The sequence below is a fragment of the Embiotoca jacksoni genome, unplaced genomic scaffold (genome assembly GCF_022577435.1).
Source record: "Embiotoca jacksoni isolate LCO1_2020_lvr unplaced genomic scaffold, fEmbJac1.0.p SCAF_20, whole genome shotgun sequence".
NCBI classification, from domain to species: Eukaryota; Metazoa; Chordata; class Actinopteri; family Embiotocidae; genus Embiotoca; species Embiotoca jacksoni.
The window spans coordinates 8828199-8844467 of NW_027185341.1; the positions used below are offsets into that span (position 1 = coordinate 8828199).

General features: G+C 40.3%; 1 protein-coding gene across 1 annotated transcript in view; it reads left to right on the forward strand.

Moving 5' to 3' along the window:
* Window positions 1-11963, forward strand: part of LOC138202264 (ras-related protein Rab-26) — an 87918-nt gene extending 75955 nt beyond the window's left edge. The window contains exons 6-9 of the mRNA XM_069156138.1: window positions 3972-4037; window positions 5084-5140; window positions 5938-6014; window positions 9820-11963. Coding sequence (XP_069012239.1) covers window positions 3972-4037; window positions 5084-5140; window positions 5938-6014; window positions 9820-9922 — 303 coding nt within the window. The 3' untranslated portion in view covers window positions 9923-11963. The remainder of the gene's footprint in view (window positions 1-3971; window positions 4038-5083; window positions 5141-5937; window positions 6015-9819) is intronic.
* Window positions 11964-16269: the final 4306 nt, after the last annotated feature.

The following is a 16269-nucleotide window of genomic DNA, read 5'->3' on the forward strand; positions in this document are numbered from 1 at the left end:
AAGCTGGCGGAGAGACTTGTTCACAACCGCAGATGCTGAAAGCGGCTCAGTCGATGTGTTCAGTGTGGCGCTGCAGAAGATTGAGAGATTTGAAGTCGGATCCCTTCAAGTCTGCTGGCAAACTGATTAAAGAAACTCCCGCGATTTTTCGAGGAAAGCAGCAGCGATGTGGGTATGACAGCTGGTCTCACACCGGCAGGGTTCGTGAAGACTTGTTGGAAGTATAAATGTTCAAAATTTTAATCGTTTGCTCATCTGGCTCTTAAAGGACGTTGTGAGTTCTGATTTCTTGCTGAAGAGTTAGTTGCACTTGACCTGGTTGAGACAAATCTGACCTTCCTTCTCGGAGGTTATCGTTGGAGAGAGTCATTTAGCTATCCAATAGAGATACAGTTAATATTGTCAGCATTTCTTTTTAAATGCCTCTGCTCGTCATTTCATTCAATAATGTTGCTTGAGGCCCCTTCACTTTTTGCACACTTTATTGTATTGTAGATTTAATTTAAAATGGATAAAATTGCCATTTCTTCACTTTAATCTACACATAATAATCCCAAATGATGAAGGGATTTAAAAATGTTTTTTTTTTTTTGTGCACATTTATTAAAAACAAAAAAAATAAATTCTTCTTTAGGTGGGGCCAAATCAAGGCTGGATTACCCGCTTGACAAAATGCAATTTTCCAGCATCATCGTACTCTGAAGGTCCCCAAAAGCAACAGGTCCATCCATCTCTGCTCGTTCTGTGGGTCCACTGTCAATTACTGACCGGTGGCCCATGAACAGCTTTATCTGGCTGTGAGTAATGGGAATTACTCCGACAAGCCTTAAAATTATTTTTGCACGGTCATAATATTTTTTATTATCTATATTAAAAATTGCCATTTTTTTTCATTCAGAATCATATTTTGTTCCTTATCAGCTACGTCCAGAATAACATTTGCCACATTTACACAGGAATCCATTTTTAATAATTTGTCCAGCCAAGCAAACAGAATCACCGGGTTTCAACTTTATTTCACGCGTTTCGAACAGATTTTTGGCCACATAGTTGCCGTGCGTTGCAGTTACTGGAGGCTTCTCTGTGCACAGCCGGCTAGTTATAACATCTACCATCGTAGTAACCATCTACGTGAGGCGTTTAGGGAACACCGGCCATTTCTGGCACGTATCGATAGCTTGCGTGCCTGCGCATGTGGGACAATTGTAAATGTTGGAGAAAACAACTTGGGTCCCGCTCTCCCCCTCTAAACTGCATGAAAAGAAAAGATGTTATTCTGTTTTGTGGAATGTAATTTTCTTCTCGTTAAAATGGAATTCATGAAATGGGTAAAAATGAATGTTGTGTTAAAGTCGGGTATGAAAATCTTTTGAACACCCAGCCTTATGAGTGTGTCTATGATTTTTAAGTTTTCTAAATGTAGATGTGTCAGCTGAGAATCTCTCTTTAAACATAGTTCAAACACCAGAACTGCTCTGCATTTGCACTTGCTGTCATTTACTTGCCGATCTTCCGATTTTTGGATCTGAATTCTGGTCCGTCTGGTCCTCTGATGAGAACACCTCTGTCTGGTTTTCATTTTCATGAGCAAGCCCAACACTCTTCTGTGTTTTCAGAAGTGAGTTTACCAGGATTTCTAAGCTGACACAATCCTTGATAAGGAACGCTGCATTCATAGCAGAAATGGTGTCAAACTGAAGTTCATGGCCTTGTGTGAAAACCGACATGTGTTGAAAAAGCAAACAGAGCTGGCTAGAATTTCACGTGTGAAAAGAAGGTTGTGTAATGAGGTCTTTGGCAAATACAGCATGATTCTTTTCTATGTTATTGTGGAAATTATTGCAGTTTCTAACGTCTTCCATACTGCCATAGAGCTGTTGAAAATGTGGTAACTGCCATAACCTTCCTGTACTGCCCTCTCTAACAGTAGAAGTGTTGTCGTACAGGCTCTCGAACGCGTCACTGTTGAACAAACTCTCTGTTTTTATTACACCTAACTCCATCGTTTTCTTCCCATACTTATCCAGGCTTAACACCAGAATCTCTGATTATCTAACCGCCCTTCACGCTCTCTGGTGGAACAGAAAATCAGGCCGGCTGCAGAGTTAACACAAATCCTGTGATCCTCTGTGGCTCGTTATTTAGTATCTCGACTATCTTCAAAATTCATTTTAATGGCAAGAAAATTTGAGCTTTTCAATAGTTAAAACAAACGTATAACGGCTGAAAAAGAAAAAGATGGGTTTAGATTTAATCACACGCACACAAAAGCAACCACCCATCTGCTCAGAGAATAAGATAGTAATTACTGTCCCTGAAATTATAATCATCCGGGCTAAATCGAAACCTGAAAGCAGGGCAACTATACAGCTTTAATGTAAATGATTGTAGCCTGCATTAATAATCCTATTTTACCACTAACACATGGTCATCATAATAAAAGGCAGTTGCTGTAAGGAATTGGCGCTAAATCAAATAAATGATTAAATCCTGTGTGTGGTAGAAACCAGAATGACTTACTGCTCCTCCACCTTTTTCTTTTATTCTTTGGCTTTATTAAGGAGATACTAATTTTAATAAATCTTACAAATGTGGATTACAGTGTTTAATCCAAGAAACTTTTATATGTATACTTGTAGTCTAGAAGAATCCGTTTTTAAAAGAGTACCAGCATTGCACTCCTATAACATTGGAGTGTTCATGATGGAGAGTTTAATTAAAAAAAGAAAATCAATGCAGAGATTTTTTTTAATATGCATAGTCCACACATTTTTTCTTCCTTGTCAACCTCTATAGCTTACATTACCCATAATGCAGCATAGAAACAAACTTTAATCAACACAAAATGCAGTGGAAATGTTTCACTAAAAAGTGATGGTGGCGTTTTGTTGCAATACTTTGTGGCTCTCATACTCTTAACATTACAGACATGAATTCTGACATTGATAATAGTGATAATATCAGCCAATAATATCATCCTGGCTGATTGGTCGATCAAGCTCTAAATTAATGATGCCAGTAATTGTTTTGACAAGTGTCATCAATTCACACTCTATTTCATATATTTCATGTATATATATTTATTCATGTAGATATTTCCACCCCCCCAACTTCCCCAGAGATATCGCATCCACTATTGCTCCCATACACAAACTAAGATCAATGAGTGCATTACCTTTAATCAGTCTGCTGGAATATTGCCAAGCATATTTATTTGTTTTTGTTTGTGATGTATCAGCTGACATTAAAGAAGGACCCAATACGAATCAAATCTGGAGATGCTGCAACCATCTCTCTCCCTCTCTCTCTCTCTCTCTCTCTCTCTCTCTCTGTCTCTCCCTCTCTCTCTCTCTCTCTCTCTCTCTCTCTCTCTGTCTCTCCCTCTCTCTCTCTCTCTCTCTCTCTCTCTGTCTGTCTCTCCCTCTCTCCCTCTCTCTGTCTCTCTTTGCTCGCTCCTTTTTTTAGCAGCGTCTAGTTTCAGTCGGTTTTAGCTGCTCGGTGACGTCACTGGTCACTGCGCATTTCAAAAGTTGTGTGAAATTGGTATGAAAACCCACCTTTGTCTCTGGTAGACAAATAATGAGATGTATTTCTGGAGAAGATTGTGTGCGCGAGTGACCCTCGGAGACATTTAGTGCTTATTAACACAACCAGGTGAGAAAAGAGACGCCGGCTTGCAATTGGAAGGGACGGACGGATAGAGATGCAAGACGGGTGAAGACGAGAAGATCTGGGAGGAAGAAGAGAACAAGATGAACTGGCGGCAGTGAACAACAAATGACTCTATTGTCGGTGTCCTTCCTTGTGGACTCATCCATCTCCTCTGTCACCAGTCTTTATGTCCTCTCCCTCCCCCTCTAGCATGCCCATCTCCTCTGTACTCCGTCCTTTTCTATCTCTTCCTCTCCCGGTTTGGATTTCTTCACCACTCTCTCCTTTCTTTTTCTTTTCTTTTTTTTGTCCATCTCCAGGCGTGGCTGACAGAGATTCATGAGTACGCCCAGCAGGACGTGGTCGTCATGCTGCTGGGCAACAAGGTGAGACCTCGTTGCCAACGCGGGGAGATGAAATGGACAGATGGACTCATAGAGGGTGGGAAGGAGGTCGAGTGGGAGCCGGATGGAAGGATGTGCCTGAAAGCAGAGTTCTCAATTATATTATATTCACAGACAGGATATTCAAATGTCGCATTATTGGAGCGGTTACTAGTCAGCATCATGGCAAGCTCAAATACAAATATTATAAAAGATTAACTCATCAGTACTTGACATTTATAGTGGATCAAGTGACTCAAGTGTGACATAAGTAGTCGCTCACACCGAAAAATCCACAATTACAACCCAGTCTTGCGGTCCCATTCAACTTTGTTGGGCTTTCAGTTTTAGCTTTCAAGTTGATGTTTTTATGCATCGATAGCTGCTGAACACAATGAAGTATTGAGCTGCTTAAAAGCCATAAAGAGTCAAAGAGAAGGATTATTAGGCTAACATCCTCCAGGTGACCAGAAACCGTCTTAATAGCAACGCTGCCAACTATTTGCTGACACATCGCCTGCCAGTGACACAATCTTGTCGTGTCGAGTTTATGTTTTTTTACCGCCAAGGGACTGTATAATCTGTAAATGCAGGTTTAAAGACCTTTTTAAGTGTTTTTGATATTAACAATTGTGAAAAGTTGATATTTGGAAAGGGAGTCAGTTGTCGTGGCAAATTCGTCAGCCAACTTCCATATTTAGCAACTAGTGAAAGGAAACTGGACGTGTAACATCAGGAAAGCTTCCGGCTGCCCCGGCAGCCTTTGAAGGAACCTGTTGGGACTGAAACCGGAAATCACACTTTAGTTGCAAAGTGTAAAGAACAACTATTGAAAACAGCGGCATTATATTGTTGACTTTATCAAATGAAACCGATGGAAATAGATATTATTGATTATTGTGTGCAGATCGTAGGAACGGTGGTTAGACGACCTTACAAAACGGCAACAGCTCCACCAGGCATGCGCACGCACGTGTGCTCCAGTACTTTAAACAAATAGCCCTCCACCCGTGTTCCTAACCGCCCGTTGCGTGTTCACTGTCCCGCAGGCCGACTCCACGCACGACAGGGCGGTGAAGCGAGAGGAGGGGGAGAAGCTGGCGAAGGTGAACTCTCTGGTGCTCACAAACATACAGTAGACATGCAGTTAGACACATATAAGAAGAGGACACGCTGTACTTAATCTGCCCACGCAGCCACACGGACCCCAAAATCCCCCCCCCCCCCCCCCCCCCCCCCTCCGTGCGGCTGCTGTGCCTTGATTAGTGCGTGTAATTATGTATTCCTGGAGGCACGCGTTGTTGTTATTGTTGTTTGGAGTAAACGACGAGGGCTTGCTAACTTCATTTTCCGGGCCGCTTCGCTCAGATGAACTCTTGAGAGGCGTGTTAGGGTAAATGTAAAGTCATTGGGAGAAGTGTGGCAGAAGCACCGCAGCTGTCAAGGTAAAAAAAAAAAAAAAAAAAAAAAAACTCGGTGGGAATATTGAGACGTTCACACAGACAGAGAAAATGAGATCACTTTACCCGGCGGCGTCTCTCATCGACTGCATTCTGTGTTCACGCTATTCCCATAAATTACAGCCAAACGGGTGTTTTAGTTATGAAAGCCTCAGAAACCATCAAAACTGTTGCTGAATTATTAGTATTGATCTCATCCTTCTGCAGATACTTTAAACCCCTACATCCACCTCCGAACTCCAAATCATAAATTAATCATAAATCTCATCTTTCTGTCAGCGTGAGTTCATTTTGTCCTCACAAGAAAAGACACACGAGACAGCACGCGCACGCACACGCACACGCACACACACACGCACGCACACACACACACACACACACACACACACACACACACACACACACACACACACACACCTAATACCAGATCTTTCTCTGTGCAGGAGTTTGGAGTGCCCTTCATGGAGACGAGCGCCAGATCTGGGCTGAATGTGGAGCTGGCCTTCACTGCTGCGGCCAAGTGAGTCAAACGGCTCGCTACGAAAAGCAGATCGCCGATAGATCTGGAGCTCCGTGAACGCACCACAGTCCGTGAAAAGCATGATCGTAAAGCGAGCGTCTTTCAAGAGGAGCAATGACATTATCGTCCTTTGCGGGAGCGAAATATATAAAAACATACGATTTGTTCACTTCAGGACACCAAAGGTTTTTCCTCTTCAGCTAATGTTAGACAGAGTTTATATATATATATATGAAACACTTTACAGAATTTCTGAGTCTTTTCTTTATTGTTGCCTGTTTGTGGTTTCGCTTCCACTTGCTTCATCAGGTCGCCTACTGATGATGTCTTTGAAGCAAGATCTCGGGAAATGAACGATTCAATGCACCATTATCCTGTAATTGCCGCTTGTTTCATCCATCCATCTGTTATCTACGCGTGCTTTATCGTGAACAGACTCACGGGGGAGGCTATCCCGGCTGACTTTGGGTGAAGGCAGGATACACCCTGGACAAGTCGCCAGGCCATCACCGGAAACTTCTGTCCGTTTTTCATCCAAAGAATACAATGTAATTAGGAAATGAGAAAAAACAACAACAACTGGTAGACGAAGTAATCGGAGCCTTAAAACTTCAAAGTAAAGTTTCAGAATTGTTAATTGCAAGCACAGGTCTGGCTTTTAAAGTGTTCCTTCAGAAAATGTACAGAACTATTATCAGCAAAGTATTAAAGTAAAAGAACTCATTCTGCTTGAGGTAGAACTTTTTTCAACTAGTTCATTTATAGTTGGTCTAATTTAGAGGTTTCAAACTTAAGGGTAAAAAAAAAAAAGGGTCACCTGATAAATCAGAGTGGTCGGGAGATGATTGACAGAAGGAATAAATAAAAGAAAAATCTGAACCCTAAAATTAATTTCATTACATGCATTCCAGTTTTGAAGGTTGTCACGAGTCAAAATGGTTTGAATTTACAGATTTAATATGTAGGACGTAAAATCTCAAAAGGCTAATCTGAAGATAACAAGTAGTTAAAACTGTGAAATAAATGTAATGGAGTAGAAGTGTAAAGTTGCACAACATGGGATTTTAGTTACCCTGAAACTGTATTTAAGCATAATACTTGAAAAATATGTACTTTGTTCAACCACCACTTGCAAAACGTATTCAAGATACATTAGTCAGTGGTCGTCTAAAAACGAGACTTGTACAAGTCACCGTTTATGACACACCCGACCCTGTACATTACAAAAATAAATGGTCAGACAAAATAAAGTGCAGCTTAGTCAACAAAGACAATAAAGAGAGGGCCACAACAATGGATGTGGCCATTAAGAGCGGTGTGGACTGTGGAGTGCTGAGTCTGGCCACACACTGAGCACTTCTTTAACAGTTTATTGATTGTATAGTATTCTACCCTGCTGGTTGACAGACATGAAAGAAACAAGCACTACCCTCTGCCTCGCACTGCATATCTGGATGAAAACATCTGGAAGAGGAATTACCTTTAGTATGTCGCTGGGTGGGTTCATTGATATACCGCCAGGGACAAATTTACATGATGATGATGATGATGATGATGATGTGCTTTTGCATTTGTTCCCTTCGGCCATGATATGAACACAGAAAAATGCCCAAATTAAGTTTTTAGACACACAGGAACACGACTTGCAAATTCAGCTGTTAGCAAAAGAGCATTGCCTGAAAAGTTTGTCCTAACAGTAGCAATAAGGATGCTATTTTATCTGTGTGTTTCTCTCAAATGTGTAGTGTTGGACAGTTTGTGTGGGAGCTGTTTCACATTTATAGCTTTGTTATGGTAACAGGCTGGCAGGATGGGGTGTTGCCAAGAATAGCATCGCACAGTCTGGCACACAATCACTCTGCAAATACAGACTATGAAACCAAATCGTCTCTGATTGTCCTCTATAGCTCATTTTGAACACCTTTTTAAGTTTTTACACCCTCTTGCTGTCTCTCGTGTCTCTTCAAACGTCTCTTTAATCACTCCTCATCTGTGACTCATCCACTTCTTAATCTCTTCCACCTCTTGTTTTTTTTTTTTTAGTTGATTTCACTTTAGTGGTGCTTCATTCGCACAAAACACACGAGTCTGAGTAAAAGCAACACAAAAAGAGGCAAAGACAGGATTTGCATGGAAACTGTGATAATGCAAGTGTGACAACAACAAACGGTCAATCTTTAATTAACTGACAAACAATCAAAATACTGAAGGGAAATGATATCTCCTATGGTAAAAAGATCATCCAGGACTTTTTTTTAATGTCATTAGAGTGGTCTTTACGTCTTCATTCTGTCCCTTTTGAGCTAATTAACACGGTGATTAAGGCGGGATTGATCGGCCCTGCCAGGCACAGCGGCCGAGGGATCAGCAGGCTCTAGTCTCGAGAATTTGTTTGGAATGATTATCCGGATTTTAATTTTGAAAGTCAATTAAACCGCTACAGAGAGACAACTTCCAAGAGAAACAACAACAACAACAACAAACAGACACAAAGCAACTACAAAGAAATGCAAAACAACCACAAAAAGACTCTCAATAACCAAAGATATAAAAAAAAAAATAACCAGAAAGAGACCAAAACAACTTCAAAAAAATGTCAAATAACCACACAGACACAAAACAACATTTTGCTGCCCAACCATACCTGTTGTTTGCCAGAACGCTCTGCCTTGGGACCCCCTGCTGTTTCAACAGGGAGCCCACCTCTGCACATTTATCCAAAATTCCAAGAAATAAGCTCAACAAAAATATAAATGCAGCACTTTTAAGTTTTTGCTTCCATTTTTGCACGAGTCGAATTAAAATAGCTGAGATTTATTTTATGCACACAAAAGGTATATTTCTAAAATGTTGTTCACAGATGTTAAAAGCACTTCACATTTGCCAAAATATATGCTGCATTCAAATGGGGTCGTATTTACACGAGGAGAGTCGATATGAACGGCGCCCTCTTGTGGTATTCAATACATCAGAACTAAAATTTTTTCTTTAAATCTGGAGTTCTGTGTTTGCTGATGCTTCCAGAAATGGCAGAGGCCTTGGAAATTATTTTTCCCTTGGATGTTAAGAGAGTAAATTGTAATTTCAGTCATGTAGAGTTTCTCATCATAACTTGGATAATAGCCTACGTCTGAGGACAACGGTGATCTTCCCAGCAGCCTCATCTCTTCCCTCCGTACCTTTGCATTTCCTACATTACGTTACACCCAATTAGCTTGCTAAATGGTTAGCCTCTGTGGCTTCTAGACGCCATCCACGTTGCCGTTGCCTAGCAACTGTGTTTTTACAACTTAACTACTTGAACCCTAAGCATACGGCGCAAACGACTTCCCATGTCGTAACCACGAGCTCACGAGCTCCATTTGAAAGCAGCAATAATCCACTTGACAGGTGTAACGATTCCAGATGCAGATTAAGCGGCATGTTGTGGTCACTAAACACTCTGGTGGGCACCGCTGCTGTCGGAACACCAATCGCGTGCTCCTTTGAAACTTGACTGACATCTGTGGCATTTTGTTGCGCCATACAACTAGTGGCCATGTGTTGTGACCAGTTCAAGGCACGCTTAATAATCACGCCACACCTGTCGGGTGGATGGATGGTCTTGGAAAGGGTGAAGTGCTCACTAACACGGATTTTAAAATGTGTAGTTTTATGAGATGAATCTCGTGTCTCGGGAAAACTTCGGGATCTCCAAAGTAGTATTTGGGACCTGTGTGGGACCTGTGATCGTTGATGGCAAACGCTGCAACACATCTAACGGCTCCGTGTTGGTACTGTCCTTCTTTTTCTGTCTCTCCATCAGAGAACTGAAGCACAGGTCCATGAAGGAACCCGACGAGCCCAAATTTCAGCTGCAGGAGTACGTCGACAAAGAAATGAGGATCGCCGGCTGCTGCCGCTCGTAGACCACATCCTACGTGTGTGTCTGCGTGTGTGTGTGCGTGTGTGTGTGTGTGTGTGTGTGTGTGTGTGTGTGTGTGTCTGTGTGTGTGAGAGAGGGAGAGAGGGAGAACAGGTACATCCTATTAGACTGTGTGATAAGCGAGTGTCCGTGTGCCTGGGAATAACCCCGACATGCTCGGTGTTTCTAATATTTCTCTGCGGCTGTATGGCCAACATGCTCTCTCTCCCAATCAACTTTTTCCTCTGCAACTGTGAATGTAATATAACTCCCGTCTTACATGCTTGCACATACACATGCATGTGCCACACACAAACACGCACACATGCAGCCATGTTTGTAAGTCCACTTCACAGCCTGTTTGGTCCATCTCATCAGTGATGTACATATTTTAAGTGTAATTTCAATTTTTGTGCTCTGAAAGCTTTGTAGTTTGTAAATGCCTGTCTTGTTGAAACAAAACTATATAAACACAAATATGTTGAATATCAAATCAAATCAATCTTATTCAAGTAATAGAAACACATTTGTACAAATATACAACTGCACCTAATGTAAGCTGTCAAATGGCACCGTGTGCTGTTTATGTACAGGATATCATGTTTTAATAATACTGATGTGTCTGTGAAACATGATTTGAGCTCTTTTCTAAACAGTACATTTAGGTTGAAAGCTGTGTGACGCATTTTAACGTAAAAAAAAAACAAAAAAACGCCTTTTTAATTATTAGACCGTGTTAAATGTATAAGACAACATCATCAGCAAATGGTTGTAGGTCTCTTTTGACCTCTACTGTACTCTGCAGTTTACAGATTTTTTTTTTTTTTTTTTTTTTTTTGGGGGGGGGGGGGGTTGTATTGCTTCATGGCAAAAACAACAGGAAGGTGCTGTTCTTCCAGAGAAATCATTACCAACATGTTAATCATTTTTTTTCGAAGGTGAAAGACAAACGAAACAAAGGACACAAATAGCTTCTTTTTTTTTTTTTTTTGTGACACAAAGTTTCAGTATTTCTTTTAGGCATCTGATCTCAGCTTGGATAGACAAAGAAGTTGGATAATGATCGTAAACGTTCACAGAAATCAGAACCAAACCTGAACTCAAAGTCCTCTGAGCAGCTTCTTCTTGATCTTCCCACCACGTCTTCTGGTCCTCATCAGCCGATGATGTTAAGTAGATCAATTTTTCATCCACGGATCAAAACCATGAGATGTGGCTGAAAGCTCCAAATAAAGCTCCTACTTTTAGTGGGCCTTGAGCTCGTATTTTCTTCAGTTATATATTGCTGGTGTTGAGAGAGTTTATTGATTAGGTTTCACTTTTTATACAAATCATAGGGAATTTTCAAAGACCACCTCAAACATCTGGATTTTGTTTCACCGCTTTGGATAGAATAGTTCAATGTAAAAAAAAAATTAAAAAAAAAAAAAAAACACAACAGAAACACACGAACACCGTAGATATTCAAAGTACCTTTCTTTTAGTTAAAAGTGAACCGCAAAGAAGTGTTGAAAATTTGATAAACTTGCTTGAAGGTTTGGCTTAACTTTTTTTTATTGTAATTTTTTCCCTGCTGAGGGTTTTTTTTTTTTTAGCTCCTGTTGCTCATTAGAGTTTTAACCAGTGTTTGGTCGTTTCTTGCTGGATTAATGTCGGGTTACTGCTCGACCCCCGAGAGGACTGCAAGTTGGCGGTGGATTGAGAGATATGTTGTCGTGTGTCGGTTTGAAGACGGATCATTTTCAGCTGTTGTTTTGAATACTTAAGCCGTTTTGAGTCATTTTACTAACTGGTAGGAACACTGCTTTATTTCCAGATGTTTGGTCTGAAATAGTTTCATACTGATTTTTGCGTATCTTGTAATATAGTTTGTCAGAAAACACTACAAAGTCTTTGTAACACTTTTACAATAGGTCGTACATTTTCAGAATAAATCAGATCTCATTAATTTCCTGGTAACTTGTAATCTGTAAACTGTATCTTAACTGAGATGATTTGTATTGTATCAGTCTCCTGTGTTCACAATAAAGATTCAATCATAACGAGTGGATGTATTTTTTTTTTCCTCTGGATAAATAGCACCACCTTCTGCCAGTAACATGTCATTACAACATTTGCTGTAGCCAAAAAAAAAATACAGGGGAATATCTGCTGTAGTTTAATCTCTTTACTGTGCTTTGAAATGTGTTGTTCTCCCTGCTCTTCTACTCTGTCATATTCTCAGGCTCTGAAGAGTTTTATCGTTTCAACCATTCAAGACGAGATAAACGGTAAAAACTAAATTAAAGAAATCAAAAACAAGATTCAGCCAAAACTAAAATATACTTGAGCAGTGAATAATGTTTATAAGTAAACAAAGATTTAATTCATTTGGAAATACCAGTGAGAATAGATATGTTTTCAGATGTGATTTGAACACCGGTGGTGAAGTTGATGACCTGATCTGGAACGAGAGGCTGTCCCGAAGTTTCGGAGCTGCCACTTAAAAAAGCCCGGTTGGCCCATCTGGATCTAGGAACTACAAAGAGCTGCCGGTCCAATGCAGCAGGTCACAGATAAGTTGGCGTTGCTCCATTTAAGCACTTGTACACAAACTTACATTTTCAAATGAATCCTATAGTTCACAGGAAGCTGATGTAAGGATGAAATGTGCCCACGCTTTACGTGTACTTGAACGTTTGTGAAACCTTTTAGAATTTTCTATATTTCTGCATAATTATGACCTAAAAGATCATCAGACTGTCACGCAAGTCTTGAAAGTAGATCTTATATGTAATGTTGTTGTTTTATTCATTTGGGTTCTCTAACTATGTTTAGGACTGTAATAATGCAGATATATAGAAAATTCTAAAGTGTTGACAAACGATGAAGCACCACTGTACATACGTGCACCAGTCAGGAGCGTTTGCTGCAACTACGATGTTAATGTAACACAGAAAGACTTACAATAGTCCAACCTTTAAGTAACAAACGCATGAGTGACCTTCTCAAGGTCTTTAATAGGGAGGAATAAGGGCTTGACTTTAGCTAAAACTCTCAGCTGAAAGGAGCTGGCTTTGACAACAGACTTAATATCCACTTCTAATTTAAAAGAGGAACCAAATGACTCAGGTTCTTTACGTTCTCCCAGGGCTGCTCCATCAAATTTTCTCTCTTTAAAAAAAAAAAAACCAAGCACACTCATTAAAGTTTCACAGCCTGCCTGATAAGGTGAAGTGGCTACTACGTGTATCCAAAACCTGTCTAGTTAAACGTGACCCGCTGACCTTACAGACAGTTATTTCAGTCAGGAGCACTTGATAAGTTTTATCTATGAAAGAGCTTAAAGGCTGAAATTGAAGGAAGCTTTAATGGCATTATGTTTTTTTCAAGCAAGAACAAAGGTTTGTTAGATCTACCTGACTGACATATACAACTTTTAAAACGGATTAAATAGTTCAGAGGGTCCCACAACAGTCCATTGATGATTTTCTTTAACTGCTAGTCCCTGCAACATTTGTGTTGTGGTTTGGGAAAAAAATGTTGCAAGTCACTGCAAACTCAAAATGTCAGATCAAACTGCTGTAATTGATGAGCTCATGAGGTAAATATTCAGTCTATAAGCTGTGTAAAGCAGTACGTGAGATAATTCCTGCCGTTCTACCTTCAAAAACAGAAAAAGAAAGAAGGTTTAAGATACCTGAAACTTCCATCTGCAGGTAAGCAGGGTGAGTTTAGAGAGTGTGTGTGTGTGTGTGTGTGTGTGTGTGTGTGTGTGTGTGTGTGTGTGAGGTACCAGGCTGCTTCGCCCTGCAGGAATAATGTGTGACAGAAGCAGAATACGGTTCAGGATATTTTAACCTGAGTGTCTTTGATAAGATTGCTCTGACAAAAGGTTTGACATCGGAACATTCTGTGGCAGGGCACGACCAAGGGAAGAGGATTGGAAGAATCGGTAGGAGGAAGAGAGCGGCCAACGTGACCAGAAGAACAAAACGGGTCAGCAACACACAACATGACGCATGGAGCATGATGTCATACAAGGAAGGACATTTTGACTCTTTTTAAGTGCTGAATTGACCAGTCGGCTTTTTCATTTGAAGGTTCGGCTTGGAACAAGGTTGTTGTTTTTTTTTTTGCCTTTACAGATCAATACTCTGACATTTGTTTGCACATTGGCAGCATGGCCCTCCGGCCAAGGAGATGAAAGTCGACAAGGTTATGTGTTCTGGGTATTGCTGTCTTCTTTATAGTTGAGTTTTGTTGTTGCATGTCCTACGTTTACATTATTGTTGTCAGCAATCTACCTGCGACATTGTGAGAAGTCTGCTAGTTATCAGAATATCAGATTCTTTACTTGGAAAGTGCTCCGAGAGACCGCAGGAAACAAAAACAAAAAAAACACCTTCCAATTATGTGTAGAATATAAAGTACAGTTAGAATAAGTTTTAATTGCTCTCTCAGTTTATGCCAGTTCTTGCTGCTGATGGTGACGTTGGAAACGGAATAAATCTATGTCAACCATTCCAGGTTATTGTGTCCTTGGTCGGGCCTGCGAGTGGAAAATAGGTTCCATGCATATGTGATCGACTCTGTGTGCTCAGGCAGGCTGTGACTCAGACTCTGACTAATAGTTATTCCAATTTCCCAAAAACATCCAGGCTGAAACACTATGACAATGACATCCAGAAATGACCCTCCACCAACATCTGCCTTGTCTTGTTTATTAGATTCAGTTGCACTTATGTGAGGATGAACCATTTGAAGCAGGCTGCCCTGGGTAATGTGACCTAAAAAAGTTTTGTCACATATTCTGTGAAGATGAAATGACCCTAATTAGATCGAACTGACAGACGGCTCACCGTGTTTCTGATGGCCATAAGATGGCTGCCATTGAATGAAAACTTGAATTCATTTAGTACCGTTCTTTCAAGAGTCAATGATCAATCACTCCTTTTATCACCCGCATGTTCCCGACCTCTCAGAAGCCTCCAGTGCTTTTCAGTCTGACTGAATACTTTGTATTTTCGGCCATACTTCTTTCTCATGAATTTGCATAATGAGGCAAATGTCCCTATAGTTTCTTATCCAAAGGCACAAAACAGTAGATACACACATCTTCTCACCAAATTACAGGAATGTGTTAAGTAATTACATCCACTAACGTATGAATATACTTATTTGTACTTTTCTGTGATGCAAAACAGAAATATGCTTTTACTTTTAACAGCTGTCCTGATCAGTCTCTAACCAGGCTTGGGCACACGTTGTAATACCTTTTCTGCCCAGCAGGGGTCACACTTGTATCACAGCTTTGCTCAGTAGTAATAAGCAGGCACTCTGATGACGAGATGAAATGGGATAAAGAAATGGAGCTTCATCTTCTATTTAGTTGTTCTTTTAATGACATAATGTCTGCGTCCGATAATCTGTGGTGACAAGAAGTGATTCATTTGGCATTTTCAGTGTTTTTTGTTGGGGCCACGTTGCAAAAGAGGACTCAGTCCCACTCTTATGTTGGGCTGTAAAAGTAGCTCAGTGGAGGGCCACGACCTTCACGATCACTTTATGTTAGTCTCTTTCCAAAGTCTTTAGAGATCAGCCTTTAAGTACAACACTGATTAAGACGGGGTCCTGCATTATAACATGACCTCAGTTTGCTTTGGGATTTCTTAGAGAAATACACAACGTATTTAAATGCCGTTTTTAAATATACTGGGAAACAGCCAGCTGCAGCCAGTGTCTGGTTAGCTTAGCTTAGCATCAACACTAAAAATAGAAAGAAAAAAAAAAACAGCTGGCCAAGCTCTGTCCAAAGTTGACAAAAAAAAAATAACAACAACAAAAAAACAACAACGACTAGTCATCCTAAAAACTGATGAATTCATTCCTTTGTTAAATTATTTGTTTTAACTTCAGGAAGATATTTTGCTTTAAACTAACAATAAATGATGTGTTAATCAATGACATTTAAAGGTATACCGGTGGGGGACTTATTAACCCGGCCATGCTAGCTACTTCCAGTGTTTATGGTACGACGAGTTTAATGTTTAAATTTCGTGGTCCAATGTGTGGCCCTTTGCTTACTTTGTCTAAGTCAGCGTGGCCCTCTGGGAAAAAAAATGTTCCTCCATCTCTGCAGCAAGTGAGCAAATGTGTAATTACCAATATATTATTTCCTAATAAGTGTATTGCCTTCATCATATTTATTTGATACTTTATTTTAGTCAGCAGGTAGTTTTATTCCAGCAGAGGAACAGTGGTTAGTTTCTCTGGAAAAATAAGGAAGCAGAAGTTGACCTGACAAAACTTCAGCTTTACAATATTTTCTTTTCCTGGTAGTGTTCCAAAAGGCTCCACTGTTTTTTTTTT